Source organism: Sinocyclocheilus rhinocerous, unplaced genomic scaffold, assembly GCF_001515625.1.
Source record: "Sinocyclocheilus rhinocerous isolate Xijiao unplaced genomic scaffold, SAMN03320098_v1.1 scaffold106, whole genome shotgun sequence".
NCBI classification, from domain to species: Eukaryota; Metazoa; Chordata; class Actinopteri; order Cypriniformes; family Cyprinidae; genus Sinocyclocheilus; species Sinocyclocheilus rhinocerous.
In genome coordinates, this window is record NW_015633181.1 from 1,876,601 (window position 1) to 1,894,003 (window position 17,403).

The 17,403-nt window shown below is 36.8% G+C and overlaps 2 protein-coding genes and 2 long non-coding RNA genes across 4 annotated transcripts in view; 1 reads left to right on the forward strand and 3 right to left on the reverse strand.

The window, feature by feature from the left end:
- The first annotated feature begins 1,232 nt into the window (after positions 1–1,232).
- Positions 1,233–9,162, forward strand: LOC107743467 (mitochondrial intermediate peptidase-like). The gene is made up of 19 exons (XM_016556687.1): positions 1,233–1,241; positions 1,560–1,733; positions 1,815–1,903; positions 1,985–2,071; positions 2,606–2,669; positions 2,758–2,940; positions 3,131–3,287; positions 4,354–4,402; positions 4,486–4,546; positions 4,662–4,714; positions 4,796–4,949; positions 5,072–5,149; positions 6,119–6,323; positions 6,424–6,533; positions 6,637–6,711; positions 8,109–8,225; positions 8,352–8,473; positions 8,774–8,847; positions 8,943–9,162. The coding sequence occupies exons 1-19, from the start codon at positions 1,233–1,235 to the stop codon at positions 9,029–9,031; spliced, it is 1,950 nt and encodes a 649-aa protein (XP_016412173.1). The 3' UTR covers positions 9,032–9,162.
- A 525-nt stretch (positions 9,163–9,687) lies between these two features.
- On the reverse strand, positions 9,688–9,988 carry LOC107743487 (uncharacterized). Its single transcript, XR_001640407.1, has 2 exons — positions 9,858–9,988; positions 9,688–9,748 (listed from the first exon to the last, which is right to left on the reverse strand). It is a non-coding gene; the product is annotated as an uncharacterized LOC107743487 (long non-coding RNA).
- A 164-nt stretch (positions 9,989–10,152) lies between these two features.
- Positions 10,153–10,634, reverse strand: LOC107743486 (uncharacterized). Its single transcript, XR_001640406.1, has 2 exons — positions 10,535–10,634; positions 10,153–10,231 (listed from the first exon to the last, which is right to left on the reverse strand). It is a non-coding gene; the product is annotated as an uncharacterized LOC107743486 (long non-coding RNA).
- A 1,500-nt stretch (positions 10,635–12,134) lies between these two features.
- Positions 12,135–17,403, reverse strand: part of LOC107743433 (glucose-6-phosphate translocase-like) — a 7,634-nt gene continuing 2,365 nt past the window's right edge. The window contains exons 3-11 of the mRNA XM_016556664.1: positions 16,671–16,903; positions 14,469–14,721; positions 14,157–14,312; positions 13,977–14,062; positions 13,341–13,454; positions 13,170–13,235; positions 12,950–13,088; positions 12,362–12,542; positions 12,135–12,248 (exon numbers count right to left, since the gene is read on the reverse strand). Coding sequence (XP_016412150.1) covers positions 12,376–12,542; positions 12,950–13,088; positions 13,170–13,235; positions 13,341–13,454; positions 13,977–14,062; positions 14,157–14,312; positions 14,469–14,721; positions 16,671–16,903 — 1,214 coding nt within the window. The 3' untranslated portion in view covers positions 12,135–12,248; positions 12,362–12,375. The remainder of the gene's footprint in view (positions 12,249–12,361; positions 12,543–12,949; positions 13,089–13,169; positions 13,236–13,340; positions 13,455–13,976; positions 14,063–14,156; positions 14,313–14,468; positions 14,722–16,670; positions 16,904–17,403) is intronic.

The window sequence follows — 17,403 nt, forward strand, 5'->3', positions numbered from 1 at the left end:
TATATATATATATAAAATGAAAACTTTCAGTTTTACTATAGCTCTAAAATAAAATGAGAGAAAACAGAACAGAATATATATATAAAACTGCAGTAGTATATAAAAATGGTATTATGTGCCCAAAAATTTTACATGTTAATGCTATAGAACTTTTAGTTAGTCTATATTTAGATTTTTGTGCATAATTCACACTTTTTTCTACTTTTTTCATGACTAGCTGTCTAGGAATTAGTTTCAATGGTTTGAAATAAATCTAGTTAATTTAGGATCCAGGTAAAAACACATTTATTCAGCTGTATGTCGTTTATGTACTTTTCAAAAGTAATTAACACGTCTTTGTTATTTTACGTCAAAATAAGACATTTTATAGCTAAAATCACATTTCTTTGGTATGGTGAGTAATCATTTGACAAAATGTATTTGAAGATTTGCTTTTTCAGTTTCTTCCAAGAACATTTCAGATTGTATTTCAATGGATCTGAGAGTTTTTATTATGTGCAAGGATTTAAATGCAATGCTAACAACTTTGATATCTATGACTGGTCTATTTCTTATACTTTATTCATTTAATATGACAGATGAATATGCACACATATGAAATCATTCACATTTACATGTTATTAGTCGATGTGAGTATCTTAAATGGCAAATCAGGGCTGCGTTCAGCCCTGACAAAACGGTGCAAAACGTTTTTTAAATGGAAACGGTGGTGCGTTGAACACCCTGTTCTGATGACGCAAGAGTTGCAACTATGGCAGCTGAGAAGGCCATTCTTTGTGTTCTTTTTGAAGAATTTCAACTTTATTGGTTAAAATACATGTGACGTTTGGCCATTATCCAGGCCTTCATCAGACATCAAGACCAGCAGTAACAAATGTGCTACTTTGCCAATTAGGGGAGTGGCTTCCAAACAAGATTGAAAAAGAAAAAAAAAAGATCAGTAGAACATACCATAACCAATTTCTTGATTGAGATCTTTGGGAAATAATGTTTCTAAAGTAAAAATCCAAAAAGTCTCCCTGGATTTACGTTTCACAACAATATCTCCTCCCCGACCTGCTGAACACACTTGTTCAATGCCAAAATAAAAAAAACCTCACAAATAGAATGTGAATATTCTTTAAAATGTTTTGCTATTGGGTTACTCATGTCTCCACGACTTATGGCACTACGGTGTTCACATATACAAGCTCTTAATTCTCTTGATGTTTCACCAACATACAGCATTCCACATGGACAGCGTATAGCATAAATGACGTTACATGAATTGCAAGTCATGACATTTTTTATAAACATATCTTTGCCTGTTCTAAGATGTGAAAAATATTTCAATCTCCTGGTATATTGACATTGAGTGCAATTTCCACATTTGTAGTTACCCGGAGGAATTACAAATAATAGAGACTTAAAGGGGCTTGTACATGCATCAGACTTAACGAAAAAGCTCTTTAAATTCTTTGCTTTACGAAAATACATTAATGGGGGATGTTCAAACATTCTGGAAAGGCTTTGTTTTGCTGTGCAAAATAAAAGTCAGTCTCTCTCCTCTCTGTTCTCAGGGTCTGTTTGGAGTACCAGAGCTCAGCGGTCCTGCCGGTTTCCAGATGGCTCAGCATCAGGCTCTCAGGGAGGCAGAGTTTCTGGTCCACAAGGCTTGCACACATCCTCCTGGTGCTGTCACTGTGGAAACATTTGATCAGCTGTCTGACAGCTTATGCAGAGTTGCAGACCTGGTAAATTTAATTAAGTTGGCGTAACATCAACTGTGATTCTTGTTAGGGGTCTGTTAAATCTCACAAGTGTTTCATTTGCAGGCAGATTTCATCAAAGTGGCTCATCCAGATGCTGCGTTCCGGGAGGCAGCAGAAAGGACCTGCGTTGAAATTGGAACTCTTGTGGAAATGTGTGTATCTGTCATCTGGTTGTTCTGGCAGTACTGTTAAACAGTATTTGTGTTTTATTTTTATTTTTGTGTATATTACAGACTCAATACAAACGTCGATTTGTGTCAGAGCCTGAAGAATTTGCTGGGAAACGAGGCTGTTCTGGCCACACTGGACTCAGACACAAGGCAGGTGAACTTAAAAAAAATCCTATTAAATTTAAATGTGAAGTTGAACAGGAGAAGATGAATATCTGAAACGACTGTAGACTAAAAACTGTTTATATGTGTTCAAACGTTTGGAATCGGTAAGATTTGTTAATGTTTTTGAACGATGTCTTGATCAAAAATACAGTAATACTGTGAAATATTATAACTCTTTTCAGTTTTAATATATTTTATAAGGTAATTTATTCCTGTAATGTTTAAGCTGAATTTTCAGCATCACATGATCCTTCAGAAATCATTCTAATATGCTGATTGCTGCTCAAGAAATATTTCTTATTATTATCCATGTTGAAAACAGTTGTGCTGCTTAATATACATTAATATACAACAGTGATACATATTTTCAAGATTATCTGACGAATAGAAAGTTCAAAAGAACAGCATTTATTTAAAATATAAACTTTTTGAAACTATATAAATGTTTTGATCATAACTTTTGATCAGTTTAATGCATCCTTGCTGAATTTCTTTCATATGGTTCTGTTGCTGGTTTAGAAGAGTGGCAGAGCTCTTCATGTTTGATTTTGAGATCAGTGGAATACATCTGGATGAATCGAAGGTGAGAACAATCCTTTAAGCCCAAAATACAAGCCCTTTTTAATGTGATCATACTGATTTTATATATATTTCTTTATGAATCATCTCAGAGGAGTAAGGCTGTCGCTCTGAATGTGAAGCTTCTGGATCTTTACCACGAGTTTCTGAATGGCTCTCAGCTCCCAAACGCCATAGATAAGCAAGTTCTACCAGAACACATCCGCCACTGCTTTTCCATAGATGGGAACCGTGTTCAGATCGGCGGGTTGCATGCTGACTCTCCTAATGACTTGGTGCGTGTGATCAAATGATTCTGTTTATGTAGTTACCATCTCTTTGATTGTTGCTTGAGCTTAAAGGTGTACATAAATCCATCACGTCCCTGTGGTGTGATATGCTGTTGGCTGTTTACGCAAGCTTTTTTAGCAAGGTTCGCTTTCATTTGCATGTTCCGTAAGCGCCTTTTTTTCTTCCCTCTGGTAGGTGCGGGAAGCTGCGTATAAAATCTTTCTGTACCCCAACACTAGTCTCTTGCTTTGTCTGGATGAGCTTTTGGCTTGTAGACATGAGCTGGCAACATTAGTGGGCTATGAATCGTTTTCACACAGGGCTTTGAAAGGAACAATGGCTAAAACCCCAGGTAAAATAATCAGAGCGTCATCTGCTGGCTAGGCCTGTCACGGTAACAACTTTTTGTTGTGCGATATATTGCCCCAGATATAATTGCGATAAGCGATATTATTGTCATTTTAAAGACCATTTTATGCCACTGAATATATAATCATAATGTAACAGCATAATAATGCAAGAAGGCCTACACACTTCCAAATGACAACAAACTTTAAATTTTTAAGAATATTTAGATCATGGAAATTAAGTGTCAAAATGTTAGATATACCTTAAAAAACCTGAATAAATAGTAAATAAACATTTTCTAACAAAAAGTGCAAAGTAACAAATTAGAAAAAAAGAAAATGCAAAAAAAAAAACTTGTATGGAGATTTTTCCATCTACAGATTTTCCCCGGACCTTCTTTCTCTGTAAATTAAGGGTGCACACTATTGCTGAAAAACACAATCACTACTCAGCAGTCAGATGTCCGTATGCACAAAGGCACAGATCCCTAAACAAAGCCATATCTGCAGAAGAAACTTTTTTTGTAGAAGCATTTTTTAAAATTTGAACTAGCAATATGACTACACCAAGTTATGTAAGAGAAGCTGCAAAAGACACAGGTATGGAGATTTTTCCATCTACAGATTTTTCCCTGACCTTCTTTTCTCTGTAAATTAAGGGTGCACACTATTGCTGAAAAACACGATCACTACTTAGCAGTGAGATGTCCGTATGCACAAAGGCACAGATCCCTGAACAAGGCCATATCTGCAGATGAAACTTTGTTTGTAGAAGCATTTTTTTTATTTGGACTAGCACCTCATGACTACACCACGTTATGTACGAGAAGCTGCAAAAGACACAGGCGCAGGTGGAATGTACAAAACATGGTGACATACATTTTTAAGTAAATTTAATGGGCAATATATTGCGTCACCAAAAATTATTGAGGTCATGTACATATATTGCGCGATAAGTCGATATATTGATTATTGCAACAGGCCTACTGCTGGCTACAGTCCTCATAGCTACTTTTATGTAAAAGCTGCAAACGAAGGAGAAACTAATTTGTAAACGAATTTGTTTTACAGAGACTGTGATGAAGTTTTTGAAGCTGCTAACAGAAAAACTCTCTGACAGGTACGTTTGGCACTAATTGCTGTTTTTGAATGGTAGTCTTTGATGTGTTGTAATGTTTACTCTGTTTGTTTGTCATAATACAGAACATCAAGGGACTTCAAGATGATGAAAGAGATGAAGAAGAAAACACACACAACAAATCCTGTAAATGTTTATGTTTTTGCTCTGGATTTGTTTTGTGAATGCTGTTTTGCTTTTTTTTTTCCGTTTGCATCACAAATGCAGACAGATTTCCTAAATATTGTTTTACACATGTCAGGAAGTGATGCCGTGGGATCATGCGTACCTCAGCAGTGCCATACGAACCGAAATGTAAGGTGTTTTCATGTATACATCCCTCTGGATATGCCATCTGCTTCCTGTTTATCTTCATACACATTCATGTACCTGCAGGTTTAACATTGATCCCAGCATCTACAGCCCGTACTTCTCTCTGGGCGCTTGCATGGAGGGACTCAACCGTCTCTTCATGCAGCTTCTGGGGGTTTATTTTCAAGCGGAGCAGCCGAAGATGGGCGAACTGTGGAGTGAAGATGTTCGAAAGCTTGTAAGATTCTGTCCTCCATCTCTTTGTTTGCTCGGTTTTCAAGGCCAGCTCTCCGTCGATCACTCACAGATGTATTAAAACAGATGGGCAGCTGTATTTACTGTTTCTTATGCTGCCAACAGGCTGTGGTCCATGAAACAGAGGGACTTCTGGGATACATCTACTGTGATTTCTTCCGCAGACCTGATAAACCTCACCAGGTACAGCTGGCTGCTCTTGACTGATTCTGTACAATGCTGATATATAATTAAATTGGATATACATAATATTGGTGAAACTAATGAACATACACACATACATAACTCACAAGTGACTTTCAAAAGTTTGGGGACAGAAATTAATACTTTTATTCAGCAAAGAGGCATTAAATTGATCAAAAGTAACAGTAAAGACATTTCTAATGTTACAAAAGATTTATATTTTAAATAATAGAAATCGACCTTTCCATCACAGTTTCCACAAAAAGTATTAAGAAACACAACTGTTTTCAGCAGTGATAATAACTAGAAAGATTTTTTGAGCAGCAAATCAGCATATCAGAATGATTTCTGAAGGATCATGTGACACTAAAGACTGGAGTAATGATGCTGAAAATGTAGCTTTGCATCACAGGAATAAATTACATTGTAAAATATATTACAATAGAAAACAGTTATTTTAAAATGTAATAATATTTCACAACATTACTGTTTTACTGTATTTATTTATAAGTAATGGAAGCCTGTTTCTGCCACGGAATAAAAAAAGGAAATTGTGACTTTTTATCTCACAATTCAGACATTTTTTTTATTGCAATACGGACTTTATAACTTGCAATTCTGAGAAAAAAATGTCAGAATTGTGAGACATATACTCAGCTTTTTTTTCTCTGAAGTGCACGTTTATGTCTCGCAATTCTGAGTATATATCTCGCAGTTCAGACTTTTTTCCTCAGAATTGCAAGATATAAAGTTCGAATTGTGATATAAAAAGTCCCAGTTTTTTAAATTCAGTAGCAGAAACAGGCTTCCATATATAAGTGATTTCTTTCAAGAACATTAAAAAAATCCCCAAGCTATCGTAGTGTGTGTACATATGTAGTTTTTATATTTATATATATATTTCAGAAAAATTAAAACAAATATTTTGCTTTATAAGTACATTCAAATTACTATTTCCATATATGGCAGGACTGTCACTTCACCATCCGTGGTGGGCGGCTGAGGGAAGATGGTGTTTACCAGCTGCCTGTTGTGGTGCTGATGCTGAGTTTACCTCCACCCAGTGGCAGAACCCCATCTCTGCTCACCCCCTCTATGGTGGAGAACCTCTTCCATGAGATGGGACATGCCATGCACTCCATGTTAGGCAGGACACACTATCAGCACGTCACAGGTCAGAGTTGAATGAATATTCAGGGTTATTTTGTGTTTACACATAAATAGAATTTACATGACAAATAACTGATCTGAATTTGATTTATGTATCTATAAAGGAACCAGGTGCTCCACAGACTTTGCTGAAGTCCCTTCCATTCTGATGGAGTATTTTGCCTCAGATTATCGAGTTTTGAGCCAGTTTGCACGACATTATCAGACTGGAGAGGTATGTTTGTGCACATGCCTGCTTCAGAGATCATCGTCTGTGTATCTGAACCCCATCAGAAGAACTGCATGTTGATGTAACATCTGTCTTTTGTTCTCTCCAGCCTCTTCCGGAGAACCTAGTGTCCCGTTTATGTGAGTCTAAGAGGGCTTGTAGTGCTGCTGATACTCAGCTACAGGTACTAAAAACAGATATCACTGCTCTGTGATGGAGATCTATTGTGCTGGTATGAATAAAGTCCGCTTTAATGAGTCGGGAGTAATTGTGGGATGTGAACTATAGTTGAGTAGATACATCAGGCTTTTATGGCACATATAGTATGATATGGGACACTTAAGGAGGAACAAAACATCTACATTTTATTTAGTTGCTGATATTTATATGGCCAAAAATAAATATTAAATTCTGATAGCCTGTAATGTAATTCAGAGAGATTTTATAATAATTTAGCAGACTACTTACATAGAATGCATAGAGAGATCAATATCACTTAGCATCTCCCAATAATATGTTTTAGTAAGAATATATATTTAAATGCTTAGTTCTTGATCAAATATAAGTAGTTTTTATTTTGGGGAACAAAACAATGCAATGCAATACAGTGATGAGAGATAAACACATACATTTTCCTCAAAAACCTGATGTAACATATTTGGAATCATGAAAACGTGATTTTTCCAAAAAGTGGTTTATGGATAATCTTGTAAACCTAGGTTGCTTTAGTCAAGGGAATGTTCATCTTGAAATATTTAAAACAACATTCAATTTACTTCAAAAGAGTGTGGAAAGATTTGACTCGTGAACCGAGACCTGAAAACTAAACTACAGTTGTGGTCAAAATTTTACATACACTTTGTAGTATCTGCAAAATGTTAATTGTTTTACCTAATGTTTCCTTCTGGAGCATCAGTGAGCATTTGAAACTTTTGTAATAGTTGCGTATGAGTCACTTAGTCGTCATTCATCATTGTTAGAAAGTGTTCAAATGCTGAAAAACCAAAGAATTTGTGGGACCTGAAGGATTTTTCTGAAGAACAGCGGGCAGTTTAACTGTTCAGGACAAGGGACTCATGAACAACCATCACAAAACAAAAAAACAGCTTTGGATCATCCAGGAAACAATGCAGTATTAAAAATCAAGCGCATGTAAACTTTTGAACGGGGTAATTTTTTTATAAGTTCAACTATGATTTTCTCTTGTGGACTATATGTAAACGTCTTTTATGAGAAATATCTTATTCAAGTCAGTACTAAATAAAAAAAATAACATGCATTTTGTATGATCCCTCTTATTTTGGTAAAAAAATTAATATGATTATTTAATATAATTTGTTACTGCAAAGTGTTTGTAAAATTTTGACCACAACTGAAAAGCCTTTTACTTTGTAAAAAAACTATCAATCAGACGACAGAAGGCGTGTAGTAGATAGAAAGGGTTTTTCATCAAAGTTTTGATTATGTTGATAATTAACAGGCCTTAAAACGTGTGTAACAAATATGTTACAGTAGGCTTTATATATTAAGTCTTCTAGTGATTAATTTGTTTTTTGGATGGTGCAATGCTTCTCTTTACAGATTTTCTATGCAGCTTTGGACCAGGTTTATCATGGAAAACCTCAATACAGATCAACCACTGACATCCTCAGAGAAGTACAGGAGAAATTTTACGGGTTACCGTATGTTCATGACACAGTGAGTGGTAGCATCACGGACACATCTCAGATTCTGCACATTTTGTCTAATTATTGCATATATTTTTTTTGTTTCATAACCTATGATTTAAAAAATAAAATGCTTCTTACATTTTCTCTGATGTAGGCTTGGCAGCTGAGATTTAGTCACCTGGTTGGCTATGGTGCAAAATATTACTCTTACCTCATGTCCAGGGCGGTAGCCTCGATGGTGTGGAGGCAGTGCTTTCTACAGGACCCCTTCAGCAGGTCAGTATGGAGATTTCAACTCCTCGTGCCATTTAGAACACTTTTACCATATGCATAATATATATATATATATATATATATATATAATGATGGATGCTGAGTGCACAAATAATGTACATCAAACTGGTACTCATGGCAACTGGAAATACTTATTTTTAATTCTGTTTACATTTAATAAATGTAAAAAAAAAATTTTTTTTATAGTGACTGGTGTTCACTAACAACACATACAAAATATCTGTAGTTGTATAAGGTGTCTGTTCTATTTAAAAAGTAAAGGAGATGAACTGTCATTTGCAGAGTGATGGGAGAGCGTTATCGCAGAGAGATGCTTGCTCATGGAGGCAGTAAAGAGCCTGTGCTGATGGTCCAAGGTAAAAACACCACTCCGAATTAAATTTTCTGTAAGACCTCGATAACTGTCAGTCTTAAGAGTAAATATTCACAGACTCATATCTTTGATTCTCAGGAATGCTACAGAAAACCCCTACTATTGAAGACTTTGTTGATGCATTAGTGTTGGACCTTAATGCAAATGTCAAATCCCCAGTTTTGTAGATGAAATGAAAGATCCTTGTTATTTGTTCGGTCTCATACACTGGGTATCACCTCACCATTTCCTAATGTCTTGCTGCCTTTTAAGCCTTATTAAAATATGAGGCAACATGAAAATATGGTGTCACTTCTATTGTGCCTCAGTTTCACATCAAGTACTTTGTGCTAAAATCAGCTGAACTTTAGCACACTGAGCTTCAATGATGGTAGGTGCTGATTTGAAGATGTTTATCAAAGTGATATATTTGCAAAAATAATCTTGCTTTGATTAAAACATGCCATGTTCCTCTTATTTGTACTTTGTTACAAAAAAAACACCATACAGATGAAAAATGTTTAAGTTATGGCAAATATGTATAGCATAACACAATTTGAGAATGGCCTACTTGTCTAAAATTACCATTTTAATACACCACCATAACCAATTTTTTGTCTTGAAAACTTCACAGAAAAGCAATGCATTTCAGATTATGATCTGGTCTATGTTTTAATTGGGAGAAATGAAGCTTGGTTTAGTTACTTAAACCCCAGATTCATAACATCCTACTGTAATAAACCACGATATACATTCGCAAAATTGTGCATAATGATTCCTACTAGTACAAACACTTACAATGTAGGTACATATTCACTTTGTTGAAGAAATGCACAAACGCAAGTTTCATTTTGTGGTTGTTTATTTACCTATACAAAAGTCCATAACTCAAGCCAAGGTGCAATCTGAAAGGGAGATGAATAAACAATCAATATAGGAGACCAGTAGATGAAACGACATTAGCTGACAGAGGGCATCAAATATGAAAATGAGATATTCCAAATTGATAATCACCATATTATGCCTCCTTCTCTGGAGCTACCTCATCTGTGCCCTTGGTGTTTCTGGTGTAGATCACCTGAGCTCTATGCTTGGACACCAGCTTGATCAGACCTGACAACAACAAACGCGAAATGTCACTCCATAATGGATTCATAATAAAACTCAAGACATCTCTGAATGTGCTGATTTTGACCTGCATTAGAGAATGCAATGTGTGCTAGGTTCACTTTTTTCTTCAAAACACACGTGCAGAATTTCTAGCATTTTTGTGAACAGCTTACAGAATTTCACCACTTTTCTGCCAAAATGCCTCCGGATTTGTTAACGGGATCCTTGTCCTTTTTGGACTTGCCCGCATCTTTCTTCTGCTTACTATCCTTGGGCGGCTAGACAGTTACAGAAAACTCATTTCAATCACATGCATAAATAAATGCGTATTTTAATAACTACATAGTTTTAATAAATCAATGTGTGGTAATGCGGTGCGCGTGTTCAGGCCTCGCGCACGATGCGCAAACACTTCATACAAAATTATCATACGCATACGCTGAAATGGCCCACTAAAGCTATATTATATTATTCATCGTGCTTAAAAACGTAGGAAGCCGTTGTTATAATACGGCTATTACACGTGAGAAGTGGGTAAGAAGTGATCTTTTCTAACATTGTGTAGTCGTTCGAGCACTCACCATGCTGAGGCGTCGCGAGCTGCGGAAGAGAAAGGAAGTCGCGCACGCACACGTCCGCTTTGTCCGCGTGCACTTCGTCTGGTGCAGCGCGTGCCGTCTTTGCGCTCAGTGGTTCACGGCCGCCGCCTGCAGGACTGGAGTGCGTGCGGCTCTCGTGTAGAAACGTGAGGTAAATTTAGAGAATTAGTCCCCCAAAATAAAAACATGTGTCATTGTTTACCTGTTTTACACTTTTAAAAATACGCCAGTAAAGAATTTTATAATGTTACAAGTGATTTCTATTTCAAATAAATGCTATTATTTTGAACTTTCTATTCAGTCAAAAGTATCCTGGAGAGAACAAAATAAATTTCCACAAAAAATATTAAGCAGCACAACTGTTTTCAGCAGTTGTTTCTTGTTTCTTTAGTAGCAAATCAGCATATTAGAATGATTTCTGAAGGATCATGTGACACTGAAGTCATTCTGAGTCATGATAGCTGAAAATTCAGCTTTGCATCACAGGAATAAATAACATTTTAAAATAGAAGTTATTTTAAATTGTAATAATGCAATTTTTACAATATTACTGTTTTACTGGATTTTTATCAAATAAATGCAGCCTTGCTGAGCATAAGAGGCTGATATACATATATATTAATTAATTAATTCAAGATAATTGTGCCATTTTTATCATCACAGTGGTAAAAAGTGACCCAGTATACCAGAAATTACCCCTAATTTTTAATTTAATAAACCTTAGATATTTATAACAATATATTTCACAACACAATGTTTGTAAAACTATACTAAAACTATAACATGAATAAGATAAGTTAAGCTCACGAAAATAAATAAAATAAGACAGGAAACATATTACCAAGACCAATGTTAAAAATGATGTGAAATGACACATAAGAAACAACTTAGTTACAATAAACTTTTATACTACATTTTTACACCTTTATACATAAAGTATGCTGCTGTTTGCATTAAATTAGTGGGTACATATTCAGAAAAAATAAAATTTTTGCTGTAATACTGAAGGCAAAAGTACAGATATCTAAAGTGCAAAAGAACAATATGTGTCTATGTAAGACAGTCTGTACACTGGAAAGAGATGATCTTCAATTCATCACATAACTCAAGCTTTAAAGCTGTTACTTCAAAAAATGAACAAGCTTAAAAAGCTTGTGGTAAGTGAAACAACATTCATGTAAAAACAATTCATGTTAATATGTACTAAGAAAGTAAACAACTTATATATTTAAGTGTGTAAACATTTCTGTTCTTACAGTAATACAAATTCTGTTCTTCTGAGAGATGTACAGCAGATACACTTTATCTGTGAAGTGTGTGAATGTTGCTGACAAAAAACAATTAATGTGATACTGAAGGTAATTTAAATGCAAGTTAAAAATATACATTTTTACAACAGTATCACTGACATTAAAACAGTTCCTTAAAGGGCTAGTCCATCGAAAAATGAAAAATCAGTTATTTACTCACCCTCATGTTGTTCCAAACTTTCTTAGTATGGACCAACAATACAATGGGAACCAAAACTGGCTATCAAAATTCTTCAAAATATATTATTTTGTGTTCCACAAATTTAGAATGACATGAAGGTGAGTAAATAATGACAGAATGTTTTATTTTTGGGTGGACTATCCCTTTAAGTACAGATGTCCTAACCGAGTACTGTCACATTGGCAGGGCTCTCTGATTGGATCATGTGACGAGTGGGGCGGGGCCGAGAGCCGTGGGAACGGAGCGAGGCCGGTGGAGTAATTGATAATGAGCGACACCTGCACCACTCACCGCCCCGCCCCACTCGTCACAGCTCATATTTATTAAGAGGATTAGTCCATCTTTTTAGGCACGTGGCCCATTTTTGTCCGCATATTACGCACAAAGAAGAAACAAACTGTTGTTACAGCACAGGAGACCTCTGCTACCCAGAATGCCGTGTCCCAACTGTACCGTTTGGCAATGGTGCTGAATGGCAGGCCAGCAATGAATGCACCAACTAAAAGAAAAAATAATTGGGAATTTATGGTTATATGGAGCATTTTATCTTAAAGGGGTCATATGATGCGATTTCAAGCTTCTCTTTGGAGTGTTACAAGCTGATTGTGCATAGATAAGATCCCTGAAGTTGCAAAGACTAAAGTCTCAAAACCAAAGAGATATTCTTTATCAAAGTTAAGACTCTGCCACGCCCCCCTAAAACGGCTCGTTCTAACACGCCCCCACATATCTACCTCACTATGTGGAAATATTAGCACAATGCGGCCCAAATGTGCACGCATTTTTTGAACATTAAAGCATGTCAACATATTCTGTTACACCAAATACACAAAATAATGATCTTTAAAAAAGCATCATATGACCCCTTTAATGCATTTTGTCATAAAACAATTTCTGCAGATTTACCATTTGCCATCAGAGCTACAATGGCATGTGATGTCCCACAGTAATTGGAGGGGGCGCTTTCACTCGCAATTACCCCAAACAAGGCAATTGGTCCATAGGAGGAAAATCCAAATGCAGCACCAAGAATCAAAATCCAAAGCTGCAGAACAGAAAAAAAGACACTGAAGATGGCTAATTAGTTCAAATCTCATTTCTCATTGTGGTGAATTTTTGGATATACCTCTTTCTCTGAGACACCAGTGAGGATTGCAATTGGATGGAGTGCTAAAACCCATAGTGGTGCTTCCTGAGAAACCACACACGATGATTTAACCAACACAATAAAACAAAAATTGATGCTCAAATAGATTTTTCAATAACTCTGAATAATTTTTAGATTAAAAAAAATCACCTCTGGGGTCTCTGGTGTGATGGTAACCCGGAACAGGTACATGGATACAGCCATGCCTGACATCATCATCAGGAGTAGCCCATGGCGAGGATTACCATAGGTACCCAGCCCTTGCTGTAAAACAGGAAGTCACTGTTAAACAGATGACATGATCTCTATTCATAAATAACTAATTTATCCAATAATGAAGATGCACCAATATAGCAATTAAGGGTGATCGTGTATCCCAAATTAAAGGAATAGTTCACCCATATGCAAGTATGAAGATTAGCTGAAAATGCACTCACCCTCAGGCCATCCAAAATGTAGATGAGTTTGTTTCTTCATCTGAACAGATTTATCTATTACAAAATGCAGCTTTTCACTTCACAAGACTGGACTGGAGTCGTGTGGATTACTTGTGGATTATTGTGATGTTTTTATCAGCAGTTTGGACTCTATTCTGACGGCACCCATTCACTTGCAGAGGATCCTGTGGTGAGCAAGTGATGTAATGCTAAATTTCTCCAAATTTGTTCTGATGAAGAAACAAACTCATATACATCTTGGATGACCTGAGGGTGAGTACATTTTCAGCAAATTGTCATTTTTGCATGAACTATTCCTTTAATGTATTTTACTTTAAACTGAACCCACCCTAGCCACAGCCCTGTCAGACAGATAACCAGCTCCAATGCTGCCAAAAAACCCACCAACTTCCAGGGCACTCATGTACGAGCTGCCTGTAGAAAACACGCAAGCACATTAGCATCCTAACACAGGCCATAAACAACACAGAAGACTTCAGCATAAACAGAGATAAAGTACCAAACTCACCCATCATAGCAGACTGGCCTTTTTCCTGCATGAGGAACAGCTGACCCCAGTCAGTGCAGGCGATCTTTACCCCAAACACAACCAGGTAGCCCACAGACAGCACCCAAAGATAAGGAGACAGCAGGAACTCTTTTAGACTGCTTTCATCATTAGGGCCTGGAAAAAGAGTGGAGACTGAGTGGATTGACACAATTTTCTATTTGAATATATTCCAAAATGTAATGTATTACTGTGATGGCAAATCTGAATTTTCAAAAATATGTTTCTCTCTCCATAGACTAATAAACACCAGATGATACACTGCTTTCTTACCTCCCTTTTTCCCTTTGCCCTTTTTAGCACCAGGCTCAATGTTGGGCAACCCCACATCACTGGGTTCGTTCTTCACCGTCAGAAGGCAAACGACAGAGATAGTCATGCAGATCACCCCAGACATGGACATGATGATTCTCCAATTATAGTACTGAACCAACACTGTAGTGATGATGGGTCCCAGACTACCTGCCAGGTTCATACTGCAGCACAGGATGGCCCACCATGTCCCAAACTGAGACGGTTCAAACCACTGAAAAAAGGCCAGTACAAGGACATTTTAATAACACTTTTCATGGAAAACCAATAACACAATGCCAATACAGAATAACAGCTATTCAAATGATTATTTACTGTTATTTACTAGTATTTAAAAGTTAGATTTCTAGAAAAGCCTTCCAGTTTCTTTATAAAACCCAGGGTGCATGGTCAATTTAGCTACAGTTTAGCTTTGAGGTCAAAATTACTTAAAAATGTTGGATAAAGCAAATAAAACCTCCTTTTGGGATATTCTTAAAGTGAGAAAAAATAAAAAATAAAATTTTTATATTAAAAAAAAAATTTATATTAAAAATGTACGTTTTCTATTAGGGGTAGGGTTTGGTGTAGTCTACAATAATAATTTTATTATTTATTTATTTTTAACCTAAAATGACTACAAAATGTCCACAAATCTAGGTAAATAATACAATAATACTGAAACATTTATTTCCTTAAAGGCAACTTAAATTCAAGAGCAATGCCTGTTAATGACCATTATGCATTTGATCATCCACTGAAATTTATGTAATACTCAATGACATTAATTTTATTGCAGACCAACAAGTGCTTCCAGGTTGGTCAGGCACAGATAACTGCTGCTGGTTGCTTTAATTAAATTTAAGTGTATGGTAATGCTCCCAGCTTGACTCCACAAGTATGTGGCCGGCATCAGCTGTTGCATCTAGAATACATGCTGCAATCCATCTGCATGAGCCTTGAGGTCAGCAGTTAGAATTTCCAACTATTCCGGACACACTGCCAATACTGTAAGACAGGTACATATTGATGGATTTAATGGGTCATATGAAGCGATTTCAAGTTTTCCTTTCTCTTTGGAGTGTTACAAGCTGATTGTGCATAGATAAGATCCCTGATGTAGCAAAGACTAAAGTCTCAAAACCAAAGAGATATTCTTTATCAAAGTTAAGACTCTGCCACGCCCCCCTAAAACGGCTCGTTCTAACACGCCCCCACATATCTACCTCACTATGTGGAAATATTAGCATAAAGCCGCCCAAATGTTCAGCAAAGAAAGAAGGCGTGGTTTCAGTAACCGCAGTTACTGTTGAAGCAGCCATGTCAGGGAGACGCTGTGTATTTCTAGGCGAAAGCAAAAGCACTTTATTTGGCCTTCCGAAAGTAGATGCATTTAGGAATCTTTAAGATCACTTACAACAGAACAGCAATGCATTTTATGGACGACCGTTTCATGAACCTAGGAGAGGAGGCAACTCTGACTTTGCTATGACAATCTGGCGCTTCTGAATCAGCTACTGTTTAGTTATTAGTTTAAGTATTTGCTATTGACTGTTCAAATGCGGAGTTTTGCGCAGCGCAGAGTAACGCGTCGTGTGTGTGTGTGTGTGTGTGAGAGAGAGAGAGAGAGACAGCGTCACATCACAGTAGAGTCAGCTGTCTTAACCGCGGCTTGTGTACTGCATCATCACTGTGTCTGTCACGCGACTCTGTTCCCCTTTCAGGCTTGAACTGATGGTAAAACTAATGACATTAATTACTGTCTTTACATTTATTTTGAAAGATGAAGCTCGCGATTATGGTAAGGGGCGTTACATTTCCGACGAGTGCTTGCAGTGTTCGGCCAATCACAATGCACTGGGTCAGCTGGCCAATCAGAGCAGACTGCGCTTGTCGGAAGGAGGGACTTTGTAGAAAACGAAGCGTTTGAGAGAGGCGGGGCATAGAGGACCTACAATAATGTACAGTATTTGAAAAATAATGTGTTTTTTGAACATTAAAGCATGTCAACATATTCTGTTACACCAAATACACAAAATAATGATCTTTAAAAAAAGCACCATATGACCCCTTTAAATGATATAAATGCGTATTTGCTGAATGCTGACGGCAAACAAGAAAGTATTATAATGTTTGGAGGACAGGTGCATATTGATGGATTTAAAGGTAAAGGGTCAGCCTTACCTTCCGAAGCACCTTTCCACATGGTGGCCAGCCGAAACCCTGACCGAACCCGTTCACAAACCAAAGCACGGTAAACAGCATGACAGTGGACGACCAGGAAAAGGCGATGTTTATGGCACCCACAATGAAGAGCCCGATGGAGAAGAGCCAGCGAGCGCTGATCTGGTCCGAAAGCACTCCGCTGATAAACTTACTGATAGCGTAGGCCAGAGTCTGACTGCTGGTGATCAGCCCTGCATCACAGGAAACAGGAAAAGGCTGAAAACCTACTCTGGATGCTTTGCTGATCTGCACTGCATTATAACCAGTGTTGGGCAAGTTACTCTGAAAATGTAATCAAATTACTGATTACTGATTACTCCTTTTAAAAGTAATCACGTTACTGTTCTGATTACTTTATTTCAAAAGCAATTAGTAATTAGTTACATTACAAGTTACGTTACTTTTTTCTCCATGAAATTCATGAAATTCCAGCATACACGCTCCCAATAAGTATTTGTTATTAAAGCATCAACATTCACAGAACACTGTTATTTTTAACTAAAGCAAGCAGCGTGCATGGTTTGGCATGGCAGAATGCCAGCAAAGAGCGCTGCATTTATAATCTCTAAAAGACATCTCAGTTCATCGCAATCTCACAAATCTCTGTTATAACACAATAAATATATGCATAATGAATCTTTCATAATGTCTACAATTCGTGTGTTATAATGAGAGGATTCATGAGCACACA